The 15,072-nt window shown below is 47.1% G+C and overlaps 2 protein-coding genes across 3 annotated transcripts; both read right to left on the bottom strand.

Moving 5' to 3' along the window:
• Positions 1-4,618: 4,618 nt before the first annotated feature.
• Positions 4,619-5,707, bottom strand: LOC127541947 (keratin-associated protein 5-5-like). 2 transcript variants are annotated; one of them, XM_051967309.1, is made up of 2 exons: positions 5,372-5,707; positions 4,619-5,170 (listed from the first exon to the last, which is right to left on the bottom strand). In XM_051967309.1, exons 1-2 carry the CDS (start codon positions 5,705-5,707, stop codon positions 5,084-5,086), a joined length of 423 nt encoding a protein of 140 aa, XP_051823269.1. In that variant the 3' UTR covers positions 4,619-5,083. The 2 variants fall into 2 exon arrangements, with proteins under 2 accessions (XP_051823269.1, XP_051823268.1); XM_051967308.1 differs by having other exon boundaries at positions 4,619-5,707.
• A 7,998-nt stretch (positions 5,708-13,705) lies between these two features.
• LOC127541937 (keratin-associated protein 5-2-like) lies at positions 13,706-14,945 on the bottom strand. The gene has a single exon (XM_051967290.1). The coding sequence runs from the start codon at positions 14,943-14,945 to the stop codon at positions 14,178-14,180; it is 768 nt and encodes a 255-aa protein (XP_051823250.1). The 3' UTR covers positions 13,706-14,177.
• Between the last annotated feature and the right edge of the window lie 127 nt (positions 14,946-15,072).

The following is a 15,072-nucleotide window of genomic DNA, read 5'->3' as shown; positions in this document are numbered from 1 at the left end:
TCCTGTGCTGTGTCAGGTGAGAGGGGACTAGGAAGTGGGTGCCCAGAGAAGGGAGGGAGGGAGAAGGAGGCCCAGCCCAAAGGGCCAGCTGGGCAAAAAGTGCCTGATCCAACATAGTTGAAGGAGCTGGCCTGGAGAGCAGGATCCTGAGGGGACTAAGGCCAGGGGAGGCAGATTCCTGGGAGTCCATCCATGAGACTTGGGGCTCATTGCTGCCTTCTGGTGGCGACATTGATCCTCGATTGCCCCATTCCCCCAAAAAGAGAACAGCAGGAGGGGAAAACTGGTGAGGGATCTGGGATCAGGAGTCAGGGGGCTCACCTCTGGTGGAATTAGGAGCAAAGATGGGGAGCATTGTGTCCTTGACTCCTGGCACTCATGGAGGTTGGGGTAAGGCAAGGAAAAGCTCACTCAAACTTTGATGTGAGGGAAAATCTGTAGGGAGGGGGATGACTTTTATCATTGAATTAAAAACAATTGCGCAGGGCCCTGAAGACTAGCAACTCACCCACTTTGGATCATGGAGCCCCCTGGTCCTAACGGGGGGGCTAGCAAGGGATGGTATTCACTGTGGCTATTTGTAAAATGATGTTGGTTTTCCCTCAATTACATGTAAAACCATGCCTGACATTTCCTGCTTGAAGTTTTGAGTTTCCAAGTCTCTTCTGCCATTATTTCTCTCTGACCTCATAGAACACTTTATTGTAGCATAAGCATATATAAATATACAACACATTTCGAAATCCATAATTGTGTGGAAAAAGTTCCTGAACAAGAAAGGACAGAAAGAAAGAGAATGAAATAGAAAGAAGGAAAGAGGATGAATGAGAGAAAGAAGGCAAGAAAAAAGAGAGAAGCACAAAGAAGAGAAAGGAAGGAAGGAGGAAGGAAGGAAGGAAGGAAGGAAGGAAGGAAGGAAGGAAGGAAGGAAGAAGGAAGGAAGGAAGGAAGGAAGGAAGGAAGGAAGGAAGGAAGGAAGGGACAGAGGGAGGGAGGGAGGGAGAGAGGAAGGAAGAGAGGAGGGAGGAAGGAAGGAAAAAAGGAAGAAAGGAAGAGAGAGAGGGAGGGAGGGAGGAAGAAAAGAAGGAAGGAAGGGAGGGAAGGAGGGAAGTTCCAATCATATGCTTGTTCATTATTCTGATGCCTGCATTTCTTTCTCTGGTTGTGGAGTCTGCTACATCATGGGTCCTTTGGGAGTCTCTAAAATCATGGTGTTGCTGAGATCAGGGAAGTCATTTCCAGTTGTTCAAACCACAGTTCCACTGTTACTGTCGAGAATGTTCTCTGGTTCTGGGCCTGTGTCTGCATCAGTTGTTGTCCATGTTTCCAGGTTGTTCTGAAATCATCCTGCTGGTTATGTCTCAGAGCACACTGAGAGTTCCCCCTAATGGAATGGCACAGCTTGTTGAGCTGGTCCCCAATGAGGTGCATTCCCTTCATTCCTCATTCTGAGCTCTCCACAAAGAGCTCCTACAAATGCTGGGTACTGAGAGGTTCTTTCTGAAATCTCTTTGGATTATAGACCAAATCATGGTTCTGACACCTCAAAGTGTATTCTGAGTTCCATGGCCATTTAGACATAGTTTTTTTTATTTTTTTATTTTAGTTTTTATTATTGTGATGGCTTTTTATTTACAAAACATATGCATGGGTAGTTTTTCAACATTGACCCTTGCAAAACCTTCTGTTCTAACTTTTCCCCTCCTTCCTTCCACCCCATTCCCTAGCTGGCAGGTAGTCCAATACTTGTTAGATATGTTATAATATATGTTAAATCCAACATATGTATACATATTTATACGGTTATTTTGCTGCACAAGAAAATTTGGATTTAGAAAGAAAAAACCTGAGAAGGAAAACAAAAATGCAAGCAAACAGTAACAGAAAGAGCCAAGTCCATCAGAATTGTTGTTGCCATGTATAATGATGTCCTGGTCCTGCTCACTTCACTCAGCATCGGTTCCTGTAAGTCTGTTCTGGCCTCTCTGAAATGATCCTGCTGGTCCTTTCTTACAGAACCATAGTATTCCATAACATTCACATTCCATCACTTATGCAACCATTCTCTAATTGATGGGCATCCATTCAGTTTCCACTTTCTAGCCACTTCAAAAAGGGTTGTTGGGTATAGATTTAAATGTCTTTCCTAAATGTGTGGATCAATTCACACCTTCACTCAACATGTATCCATGTCTCAGTTTTCCCAGGGTTCTCCAGAAGCTATTGTTTTCCTTTTTTTCCCAAGGACCAATCAGATAAGTCTGAGGTGGGAGCTCTAGACTTGCACTTGTCTGATCCAGGCTGACTTAGAGCATTTTGGCATAAGACATGAGCCTCCTTGCATTTCTTTATCTCAAAACTGCTTCTTCTTATCGTTTGACCATTGGTCAGTTGGGGAATGACAATCCATTTCTCTGTCTATTGGAGAAATAGGGGCTGAGGTATATGCCCAGTCCCACCTTCACTTGTGTGTTTTGTTCCAACTAGTGCGGATTTGGTTTTCTTTGGGCAAATCCCTTTGAATGTCACCTAATCCGAATGTTCCCTCTTGCATGTCTGCATGCTCCTGGATCCTGTTGGGTACTCAGTCATTTCCCGATCCATAGATCAGCCAGCTCTAGCATGGATTGGAGATATCAGCTTTTAGGACTAAATGATGGATCCATCTTCTTTTGGCATGTGGTGAGAGAGGCTGGTCTACACCTTCATTCTGCCTTCCTGTGTTCCATGTTTCCCAGCAGTTTTTGTCAAGGAATGAGTTTCATCCCCAAAGCTTGGTCTTTGGGTTCAGCAAACTGTACAGTTCCTAGTGTCCTGTGTCCCGAGTCTCTTCCCCTGCTCTAGCCCTCCCCTTTGTTTCCTTTGGAGGAAGAGCTGGTTTGGATACTTAGCACCTTAAGATGCACATTGACACCTGGTCCCATAGGATTCTTGTGGCTGCATTCTTGCATCCCACCCCAGGCAGGGAGGCTCTTCTCTTTGTTCTTTGTGCTGCTTTGGCCCTTCAGGTGGGGCTTTCCCTTTTGGATTGGGCAGGATTGAGGACAGGGCCTGCAACTAATAGGAAGGTTGGAGAGGATTAGCTCCCCAGCCAAAGGTCCCTAGCTCAGCCAGGAAGGCCAGACCTCACCTGTCTTTGAGAGTAAATATCCCCAGGAAGATTTTCTCCTTTTTTTTCACTCTGTTGCTCTGCCCTTGGCACCATCTACTTGCCCCCAAGAAGCTGTCTGTATCCCTGCCACCTTTCTCTCCCCTCATATGGCTCACCTCACCACCATCTTTGCTTTATCATCTGCATCCACTAACCCTTCACAAAGAGACCCTTGGCCACAGGCCCAAGCCCTATGCTGCCCATCTTACCCGATGGCCACTTTCTTCCAGCCAAGCCCCATGGTTCCTTGTCGAATTCAATCCTAGGCCAAGATGGAAAGGGAGCTTCCCAAAGAGATGGAGCCCAAATCTTCCATCCCCCTAGTCACAATCCCCAGAAGCATTCTGGCATGAAAGGGATGGGAGGAGTCCTTTTCATGAACTGGGCTTCTTAAAATCCCAGATGTCTTGGCTAAGGCTATTCTCCTCTGTATGATCATATCTATTTGGTGAAGCTTCTCTTCCCAACTGATAGTTGACCAATGAGATTTTCTCTTTCCAGATCATGGGCAAAATGTTCAGGGAACTGTTTTTGCATTCTGCAAACAAGAAATAAGGCAAATTTATTACAGAATGGCTGCTTCTTTTGGCTTTCATTTTATTTTGATGGTTCTTTCCTGGAGGTATTCAATATTATTCTCTACCTGCCTTATCCCTCCCAGGTTTTGTTATCACTATTATAAGAATCATTTTCTCAATGAAATAATTTGGTTAAATGCAAACCCCCAACAAACTCTCTTCCTCTCTCTATCCCTCTCTGTCAGTCTTTGTCTCTCAATTTCTGGGTGCCTCTATGTGTCCTTTTCTTGTCTAACTCACAATATGTGCATTTCCCCCCGACATGGTAGGTAGGTCTGTATTCTAAAGACACCAGGGAGAGCACAATTGGTCCCCTGAAAGAGAGTCTCAATCAGACTGTTCCCCAACACATGCAAAGCCACCACCTAAATCGATGTTAGCAGATGCAGTTCAGTAGAGATCAATAGAAAGCCTTGGCCTCTGTATTCCCTGTTCAGGGAATACAGAGAATAAAAGGGCATTTGAAATCGGCTGGAGAATGAGGTGGCCATTTCTCTACATGCATCCTTCTGAAGATGAACTGACTGGAGAAGGGCAGGCAGAAGGTATTAGGGCAGCCACTTAAGCCCTAGATATTGAGTATTTCTCTTGGAAAATGGAAGCCCAACTTCCTGGACAGCTAAGTACTGTGTGCCCAGAATGGGCTCTGAAAGCTTGAGCTCTTGGAATTGAGATCAGCCCCACCCCTCCCCCCAGAGAAGTCACTCAGTGTTGAAGGCAAGAGGATTGTAGCAAAAGGACCAGTTCTGCACCAGTGTAACCCTGATCTCTTAATAGGCCAGAGCAAGAGCCAAGAACCCCAAATGTACCTGTCTGTGAAAAGGCTGACTAGGTGCTCAGGACACACACAACAGATCACCCTAAAAGGTTTATGAAGGAAAGCAAGACATTTTCAGGATTGTGAGTAGCTTTTATTGGAACAAAATAATTTTTGGGATTTCCGGGGATAGGCAAAGTAGACTAAATTAAGCAAAGAGACTTTTTGGAGGAGAGAGTTGGGGAGACAGGGAATAAGGCTGTTGGGAGGCAGCTCAGCAATCCCCAGTGATGGCCCCATCACTTTGGGGGCAGGGCAGATGATCCTTTGGAGATGACCCAGAGGTTCCACTGGGGATCTGAATGGTGTGCTGGGCAGCCCTTTGCCAGGTGTTCTTGGCAGGGGAAGTTTTCAGCCTGGGGAGGATGGGGAAAGGGGATAGGGAGGGCTCCTGGGACAGGGCTGTTGTAAGGCTAAGTAAAGAGATCAGGAAAGCCCAGACTCAGGGTTCCCAGATGGTCTTAGGTCCTGGGTCATCATCAAGGAAACTGAGACAGGAGCTGTGTGGGTGGGAGCTGGAAGTGGAGGAGGTGAGCTTCAGATCTTACACTGGCAGCAAACAGGGGCACAGCAGCTGGACTGGCAGCAGCAGGGCTTGCAGCAGCTGGACTGGCAGCAGCAGGGCTTGCAGCAGCTGGACTGGCAGCAGCAGGGCTTGCAGCAGCTGGACTGGCAGCAGCAGGGCTTGCAGCAGCTGGACTGGCAGCAGCAGGGCTTACAACAGCTGGACTGGCAGCAGCAGGGCTTGCAGCAGCTGGACTGGCAACAACCCCCACAGCCTCCACCACAGCTGGAGCAGGAGCAAGCAGGCACACAGCAGCAGACAGGCTTGCAGCAGCTGGATTGGCAGCAGCAAGGTTTGCAGCAGCTGGACTGACAGCAGCCCCCACAGCTGGAGCCACAGCCTCCCTTGCAGCCTCCACAGCCTCCTTTGCAGCCTCCACAGCTGGAGCCACAGCCTCCCTTGCAGCCCCCACAGCTAGAGCCACAACCTCCCTTGCAGCCTCCACCACAGCTAGAGCAGGAGCAGGCTGGCACACAGCAGCACACAGGTTTGCAGCAGCAGACGGGCACACAGCAGCTGGAGCCACAGCCCCCACAGCTAGAGCCACAGCCTCCACAGCTGGAGCCACAGCCTCCTGAACAGCCACAGCAGCTCATGATGTTGAGAGATTGGAAGAGATTGGTGTCCACAGGGGAGGAAGGTCTCAAGAGAGAGAGGAGTCAGTAGGTTGTGGAAGCCCCTCTCAGCTCTCAGCTTTTATAGTGTGGTGCAGCCCCGGGGGCAGGCCTGGGCATGTGCCCACAGCCCCTCTGGCAGGCCCCATGCAGAAGCAGGAGCAGGCCCCCTGGCTCCCTGAGCTGTTATTGGACACTGGCTGCCTCTGGGTCAGGCTTTGGTTTGTTTGGGAGCAGGCCTTGTGGCCATGACTCACCTGGAAGCACCAGGCGCCTGGATTGGCAAATGGGCTTGTTTGGCCCTGGTCACAGGGACCTGGGGCTCTGGGAACTCAGGGCAGGAGCCTCCAGGCTCCCCAACATCAGCCCCTGCTGACAAGGAGATGGCGAGAGCCAGGGAAGAAGCAGGAGCTTCCTGGAGATCTGGGAGCAGATGCCAGCAGGCACACGCCTGGCAGAAGGTGGTGGCTCCTGAGCTCCATGGCCGTGCCCAAGGCAACAGGCTGAGGGAGGAGTCAGGCCCAAGGCAGGACTGAGAAAGCTGCTGCAGACAAGGCAAAGGAGTCATGACCCAAGGATGAAGGGAGCAAGACCACAGCTGGCTCCAGGGACCATGGTCCTGTGCTGTGTCAGGTGAGAGGGGACCAGGGATTGGGTTCCCAGAGAAGGGAGGGAGGGAGAAGGAGGCCCAGCCCAAAGGGCCAGCTGGGCAAAGAGTGCCTGACCCAGCAGAGATGAAGGAACTGGGCTGGGGAGCAGGATCCTGAGGGGACCAAGGCCAGGGGAGGCAGATTCCTGGGAGTCCATCCATGAGACTTGGGGCTCATTGCTGTCTTCCTGTGGGGAGATGATTCCTGGCTTGCCCTATTCCAGGCAAAAGAGTACAGCGGGAGGGGAAAATGGGTCAGGGATCAGGAGCCTGAACTTCTGATGCAATCAACAGCAAAGATGGGGAGTATTGTGTCCTTGACTCCTGGCACTCATGGACTTTGGGGTAAGGCAGGGAAGACTTGGACTCAGCAAGGTCTTTACGGGGGGAAATCTGCAGGGAAGGAAAGGACTTTTATCATTTTGTATGGAATAGAGAGAAATATGGTGAAGAACTTAGAGGAATGTATGAATTCTTTTTCTGTGTTTTATTTTCATTATTTCTGCGTTTCCCCTATGATCTGTATAATATGTGCAGGCTCATATTTACTTGAGCCTTGGCCAGCTAGAAACATATTTACTTAACCTGAGCTGATGACATTTATCAATATTTGACATTAATGGATATTTAGTCTATTAGCTGGACTACTATCTGTTTGATTAAACTTGAAGGCCTGATTTTTTATTTCCTAGAAATCAGGAGGTTTCAGAGAAACAGAAACCTTCCATTCCAATCCCTCCAAATAGCAACAACCAATTAGATGCTTCCCCATCCCCTTCTCAATGCTCTCTTACTTGTGATGTAATTTCTTGTATAAAAGTTATGTATCTTTACTATTTCTTTAAAAGTTACATAACTCCTATCACGAGCTCTCTCTTTCTTATCTCACAATGGGACTGCTCATCCTCAGGAGGTTTTCAATAAACAACTTTTCTGCCTTCTACTGAATGACCTCTGAGTAGTCATTTTGGGTAAGGGTCTTCCCCATCCCTGACAATTTGATAAAGAAAAAAATGGACAGGGCCCTGAAGACTAGGAACTCACCCACTTTGGGCCAAGGAGCCCAAAGCAAGGGAGAGGGTATTCACTGTGGCTATTTGTAAAATCATATTGGTTTTTCCTCAATTACATGGAAATCCATGCCTGACATTTCTACCTTGAAGTTTTGAGTTCTAAAATCTATTCTGCCTTTATTTCCCTCTCACCTCGCAGAAAAGAAGCACAGTTTTCTGTAGCATAAGCATATATATATATACACACACACATATAAACATGTCTGAATATGCATAATTATGTGCAAAAATCCTTCAAAAACAAAAAGACAGAAAGAAAAAGAGATGGAAGGAAAGAAGATGAAAGAGAGAAAAAAGGAAAGAAAAAAAGGAAGTAGCCTAGAAGAAAGAAAAAAAGAAAGAAGGAAGGAATGGAGAGAGTGAAAGATGGAAGGAAGGAGGAAGATAAGAAGGAAGAGAGGGAGGGAGGGAGGTTTCAATCATATGCTTTGATCATTATTCAGATGCTGGCATTCTTTCTTTGGTGGTGGAGAGTCTGCTACATCATTAGCCTTTGGGATTTTCTAGCTTTTTTAGTTGCAAGCCCAATTCAGTGAACTTCTCTTTCTCTGTTGTATGCAAGTAAGCTTCTAAAGATATAAAATTTCCCCTTATTACCACTTTGGTTTCATCCCACAAATTCTGGTTTGTTGTCTCATTGTTGTTACTCTCTTGTATGAAATTATTGTGTCTGTGATTTGCTGTTTCACCCATTACATTCTTTAGGATGAGATTATTTAGTTTCTAATGCCTTTTTGGTCTATTTTCCCCTGGCATTTTATTGAATGTGATCTGAAAAAAAAAAAGCATTTACTATTTCTGCCTTGTTGTGTTTGATTTTGAGATCTTTATGTCCTAATATATCGTCAAGTTTTGGTATAGGTTCCCTGAATTGTTTAGGAAAAAAAGTGTACTCCTTTCTGTCTCCATTCAATTTTCTGCAAAGATCTATGAGACCTAACTTTTTTTGTATTCTATTTACCTCCTTAACTTCTTTGTTATTTATTTGATGGTTTGATTTATCTAGTTCTGAGAGAGCAAGGTTGAGAGAGATCTCCCACTATTTTAGTTTTGCTGTCTATTTCTTCTTGCAGCTCTCAACTTCTCCTTTAGGAATTTTCACGCTATGCCACTTGGTACATATATATTTAGTCCTGGAACTGCTTCATTATCTATGGGACCCTTTAGCAAGATATAGTTTCCTTGCTTATCTCTTTTAATTAGATCAATTTTTGCTTTTGCTTGATCTGAATTCAGGATGGCTACCCCTGCTTTTTTTGACTTCACCTGAAGCATAGTAGATTCTGTTCCAGCCTTTTACCTTTACACTCTGCTTTAAATGTGTTTCTTGTAAACAACATATTGGAGGATTCTGGCTTTTAATCCAGTCTGCCATCTGCTTCCACTTTATGAGAGAGTTCACCCCAATCACATTTATCATTAAAACTACTGATCCTGTGTTTCCCACAAATTTTTATTTACCCCAAATTATACTTTTCTCTTTCCTTTTCCTCTTTCCCTCTTCCCAGTACCTTACTTATAAGAACCACTTGCCTAAAGCAGCTCTCCCCCTGTAAAGCACCTCCCCTTTTCTTGTACCTTTCTTCTACTGCTTCTGTTTTCCTTTCTATTGGTCTATACCTTCCCTTTTCCCTTTTCCCCTCCCACTTTCCTATAAGGTGAGAGAAGTTTCTCTGTAAAACCAAACATGTTTAATATCCTCTCTTTGTGTCAATCCTCATGAAAATAAGATTCACACAATGTTCATCCCTTTTTTCCTTCAATTATAATAGGTTTTCTTTGCCTCTTTGTGAGATTGATTTCCCTCACTTTACTTCCACTTTCCCCTTTTTCTGGTACAAGCCCCTTTCCACCTCTAGTTTCTTTTTTATATTATAACAGGAAAATCAAATTATATATGCACTCTGTATGTCCATAAGAGAAATACAGGTCTCAAGAGTTCTTTTCTTTTTGCCTTTTTATTCTTCTCTTGAGTTCAATATTTGGAGGTTAATTTTTTTGTGTAACTCTGGTCTTTTTATCAGAAATAAATGGAATTCACCTGTTTAGTTGAATGTCCCTGCAAGAAAATGCTCAGTTTATTGGGGTAGTTTATTCTTGGCTGCACTCCAAGTTCCTTTACCTTTTCAGGAATATCAGATTTCAGGCCTTTCCATCCTTTAAGGTGAAAGCTGCTAGGTCCTGGGTAATCCTTATTGTGATTCCTTTTGTATTTGAATTGTTTTTTTCTGGATGCTTGAAAATTTTTTCGTTGGTCTGACAGTTCTGAAATTCAGCCACAATATTCCTTGGAGTTTTAATTTTGGGGACTCTTTCAGGAGGTGTTTGGTGAATTCTTTCAATGTATATTTTACCTTTTCAGCCCACACTGCCCCAGTCTGTGTGCTGTCTGCACTGAATTGCACTCCAATTGAAATATAACGTTTCTGGCAATCTTCAAAATTATCTTCTGCTGGTAATTTGTAGCAATCCCAATATTTGTGAGTTCTGCAAGTCCAGAATTAGTTCAGAGGCTAGATCTGGTAATTAATCTGAGATTTGTGGGACAAGATCCCACCCCCATTCTTGGAGATTCTCTAAAATCATGGTGTTGCTGAGATCAGGGAAGTCAATTCCAGTTGTTCAACCCACAGTTCTGCTGTTACTGTTAAAAATGTTCTCTGGTTCTGGGCCTGTTGTTGTACATGTTTCCAAGTTGTTCTGAAATCAGCCTGCTGGTTATTTCTTAGAGCACACTGAGAGTTCCCTTTAATCGAATTGCACAGCTTGTTGAACCAGTCCCCAATCGGTTGCATTCCCTTCATGGCTCATTCTGAGCCTCTCCACAAAGAGCTCCTACAAATGCCGGTTAGAAAGAGATCTTTTCTGAAATCTCTTTGGAATATAGACCAAATCATGGTTCCCCTACCTCAAAGTGTATTCTGGGTGTCCCAGCCCTTTAAGTATACTTTTAAATGTCTTTCCAAAGTGACAGGATCAATTCCCAGCTTCACTCAAAATGTAGCCATGTCCCAGGTTTCCAAGGAATCCTCTAGAAGCTACCATTTCCCTTTTTCTTCCTAAGGACCTATCTGATGGATCATGAGGCAGTGTCCCATAACCTGAGTCTCTTTGTCAGCCCCTATCCCTCTATTTTGGTTCCTAGGGATGAACAAATTGTTTAGACATTTAGCACTTTATGATGCACATTGACACCTGATCACATAGGATTCCAGTGACTGTACACTTGCATCCCTCCCTTGGCTGGAAGGCTCCTCTCTATGTCCTTGTGCTGCTTTGGTCCTGCCAGGTTGGACTTTTCATCTTGGACAGGCCAGGACAAAGGACAAGGCTTGCAGTCAACAGGAAGTTTGAAAAGTAGTTCTCCAGCCAAAGGACCCCTGTTCAGAGACCCCATCTGCCTTCGGGGTCTGGGGACAGGAAGATATCTTTCTTGCTTTACTCTGCTGCTCTGCTCTTGTCACCCCCTACCTGTCCCGAGAAGCTGCCTGTGCTTTTGGCACTTTTGTCTTCCCTCATCATGGCTCACCTCACCACCATCTTTGCCCTACCATCCACATGCACTAACCCTTCGCAAGAAGATCCTTGGGCACAAAACCAAGCCCTGTGCCGCCCATCTTACCCCATGGCTACCTTCTCCTCGCTAAGCCCCATGGTTCCTGACTGAATTCAAGCCCAAGCCCCACCTCGAAAGGGAGCTTCCCAAAGAAATGGAGGGAAATTCGTTTCTTTTTGTCCCTCCAGCCACAATCCTCAGAAGCCTTGTGGCATAAAAGGGATGGGAGGAGTCCTTTTCATGAATTGGGCTTCTTGAAAACCCAGGGGCTCCATGGTCTAGATACAATGAGGTCTTTGTCCTCTCCTTTCTTTGCTTCATCTTCTTTTCTACTGTCTAGTTGGAATGAATCTGTCTTGCCTCTGAGAGAGGGCTTCTCTCTGAATTCACTTGACGCTCCCATCTCAATCTTTTCAGCTGAACTAACTTGACTGACTCACTGAAGCTCTATTTATGCTCCTTCTCTGAGAGTGGGACTGTGGGATCCGAGAGTGGGATTATGGGTTTCCTCCCAGAGTGCTCTCTGGCCCTAAGAGCTTCTTGCTTATATGAGCTCTCTAAAGGTGTGAACACAAGCATTGTTTCTATCAGTTCCACTTAGTACCTTGTTTCAAGTTCTGGCCCATAACATCTCCTTGTAAGATCAGATCAATCATACTGAACCATGCTAAGTTAGATAATTATTGCCTCTATCAATTCTAATGACTTTACACTTTGTAAGGATTCCAACACTGTCTTGTGCACTACCAGGTTGTCAGTGGCCCACTCTTGCAGACATGATAGCCCTTTCTCCCCCTCTCCCTCCCCCCTCCTCCCATCTTCTTTCTATCTAGCCCTGATCCTGGTGATTTCTTGGTGTGCTTCAAAGGTGGCTTGTGACTCCATTGCCCACAGCTCCAAGGTCTCTCTTGCTCATTGGACAGGTGGGATACCCAGCTCTCCAGCCACTTGAGTAGCAACTTCCTTTCCCAAAAGTGGCGTGGGCCAGACAGGAACACTCCTGTGCTTGTTCTCTGTGTCTGAGTGGGTGCAGCCCTTGCTGGGGAAATGAGGACAGAGCTTAGGGGAGAGACCTGCTGCCTGCAGAGCTACTTCCTGCCCAGCCCTTCTTGGGGTTTCATTGTTACCTGAAGAGAAACTGTTGCTTCTTTGTCTGCCTCAGGGAAGAATGGAAAGAGTGTTTGCTCTTAGGCCTTGGCAGGCTGGAAGTTTTTCTTCTTGGCCTACTAGCCTATTGGAGCTGTGACTTGAGCCCATTCATGGCTTGAGGGATCCTAGGCCCTGGGCTAAAGAAGCCATGAACTCCTTCTCTGGAGAGTGACTTTGCCTCCCCTTCCTTTCTTCTTCCCTCCCTTGCCTTCCCTTTTCTGGTTGCTATGGCTACCTAGCCATTCTAGCCCTAGGAGAGCAGAGACACAGGCCCACAGCTGATGGGGAAATCTTCCAGGCTTTCCCCATTCCCAATGTTGCTGGCACTTGGTCTGAGGTGGGGTCTGTTGAAAACATTCAGGAAAAGAGCTTTTCTTCCTCCCCTTTTGGGGGCTCTACCAAACTTTAAAAACAAGTGGGACCTCTTAGCTAAGGCTATTTTCCTCTATATGACCATATATTCTCAGTGTAGCTTCTCTTTCCAACTGGTAGTTGATGAAAGAGATTTTCTATCATTCTACATCATGGACAAAATGTTCAGGGAACTGTTTTTGCATCCTGTAAACAGGAGTCAATGCATATTTATGGCAGAATAGCTGCTTTTTTTTTTTTTTTTTTGGCTTTCATTCCATTTTTCTTCATTTGTGATGGTTCCTTCCTAGACGTTTTCAATATTTTTCTTTACCTGCCTTATCCCTCCCAAGTTTTATTATCACTACCATAAGAATTATTTTCTCAATGAAATAATTTGGTGAAATGCAAGCCCCAAATAAAATCTCTTTCTCTGTGATTCTCTGCAGTCCCTATCTCTCAGTATCTGGGTGTTTCTGTATGTCCTTTACTTGTCTAACTGACAATATGTGCATTTACCCCCAACATGATAGGTAGGTCTGTTTTCTAAGGACATCAAAGAGAGCAGCACAATTGGTGTCCTAGAAGAGAGTCTCAATCAGACCATTCCCCAACACATGCAGAGCCAACACACGAATGGATGTAAGCAGACCCAGTTCAACAGAGGTCAATAGAAAGCACAGAACTTCCTGAGGTGCTAATACTCAACTGCATTCCTACAAGGTGGAGGGAGCATGGCTCCATGTGTTTGGCCAGGGGCTGGCTCTGCTCAGGGAAAGCAAGAGCATTTGGAGTCAGCTGGAGAATGGGGAGGCCATTCCTCTACATGCATCCTTCTGAAGCCTGGGCTGATTGGACAAGGGCAGGCAGGAGACAGCGGGGAAGCCCCTTAACCCCTACACATTGAGAGTTTCCCTGGACAGCCAAGTGCTGTGTGCCAAGAATGATCTCTAAAAGCTTAAACTCTTGGAATTGAGATCAGCCCCACCCTTCCCCACAGAGAATCACTCAGTAGTGACCAAGAGGAATGTGGCAAAGGGACCAGTTCTGGGCCAGTGTCCCCCAATCTCCCAATGGGCCAGACCCAGAGCCCAAGATCCCAGAATGTACCTGCCTGTGAAAAAGGCTGACTAAGTGCTCAGAGCTCAAGCGGCAGATCACCCCCAAGAGATTTGTGAAGAAAAGTAAGACATTTTCAGGGTTAAGGATAGTTTTTATTGAAACAAAATGATTGTCTGGGTTTCCAGGAACAGCCCAAAGTAGGCAAGATAAGCAAAGAGACCCTTTGGAGGAGAGAGTTGGGGAGTCCAGGAATGAAGGCCGTTGGGAGGCAGCTCAGCAATCTCAAGCGATGGCCCCACATCTGGGAGCAGGGCAGATGATCCTTGGAAATGACCCAGAGATTCCTCTGGGGGTCTACATGGTGTGCTGGGCAAGCCTTTGCTGGGTGTTCTTGATAGGGTGATGTCCACTTGGCAGGGGAGGTTTTCAGCCTGAGGAGGATGGGGGAAGGGAATAGGGAGGGCTCCTTGGACAGGGCTGTTGTAAGGCTAAGTAAGGAAATCAGGAAATCCCAGACTCGGGGTTCCCAGATGGTCCTGGGTCCTAGGTTATCATCAAGGAAACTGAGACAGGAGCTGTGTGGGTGGGAGCTGGAAGTGGAGGAGGTGAGCCTCAGATCTTACACTGGCAGCAAACGGGGGCACAGCAGCTGGACTGGCAGCAGCAAGGCTTACAGCAGCTGGACTGGCAGCAGCAGGGCTTGCAGCAGCTGGACTGGCAGCAGCAGGGCTTGCAGCAGCTGGACTGGCAGCAGCAGGGCTTACAGCAGCTGGACTGGCAGCAGCAGGGCTTGCAGCAGCTGGACTGGCAGCAGCAGGGCTTGCAGCAGCTGGACTGGCAACAACCCCCACAGCCTCCACCACAGCTGGAGCAGGAGCAAGCAGGCACACAGCAGCAGACAGGCTTGCAGCAGCTGGATTGGCAGCAGCAAGGTTTGCAGCAGCTGGACTGACAGCAGCCCCCACAGCTGGAGCCACAGCCTCCTTTGCAGCCCCCACAGCTGGAGCCACAGCCTCCCTTGCAGCCCCCACAGCTGGAGCCACAGCCTCCCTTGCAGCCCCCACAGCTGGAGCCACAGCCTCCCTTGCAGCCTCCACAGCTGGAGCCACAGCCTCCCTTGCAGCCTCCACAGCTGGAGCCACAGCCTCCCTTGCAGCCTCCACAGCTGGAGCCACAGCCTCCCTTGCAGCCCCCACAGCTGGAGCCACAGCCTCCCTTGCAGCCTCCACCACAGCTAGAGCAGGAGCAGGCTGGCACACAGCAGCACACAGGTTTGCAGCAGCAGACGGGCACACAGCAGCTGGAGCCACAGCCCCCACAGCTGGAGCCACAGCCCCCACAGCTGGAGCCACAGCCTCCTGAACAGCCACAGCAGCTCATGATGTTGAGAGATTGGAAGAGATTGGTGTCCACAGGGGAGGAAGGTCTCAAGAGAGAGGAGTCAGTGGGTTGTGGAAGCCCCTCTCAGCTCCCAGCTTTTATACTGTGGTGCAGCCCCGGGGGCAGG

This window comes from Antechinus flavipes, chromosome 6 (assembly GCF_016432865.1).
Source record: "Antechinus flavipes isolate AdamAnt ecotype Samford, QLD, Australia chromosome 6, AdamAnt_v2, whole genome shotgun sequence".
Taxonomy (NCBI): Eukaryota; Metazoa; Chordata; class Mammalia; order Dasyuromorphia; family Dasyuridae; genus Antechinus; species Antechinus flavipes.
This window is presented reverse-complemented; position numbering and strand designations above follow the sequence as displayed.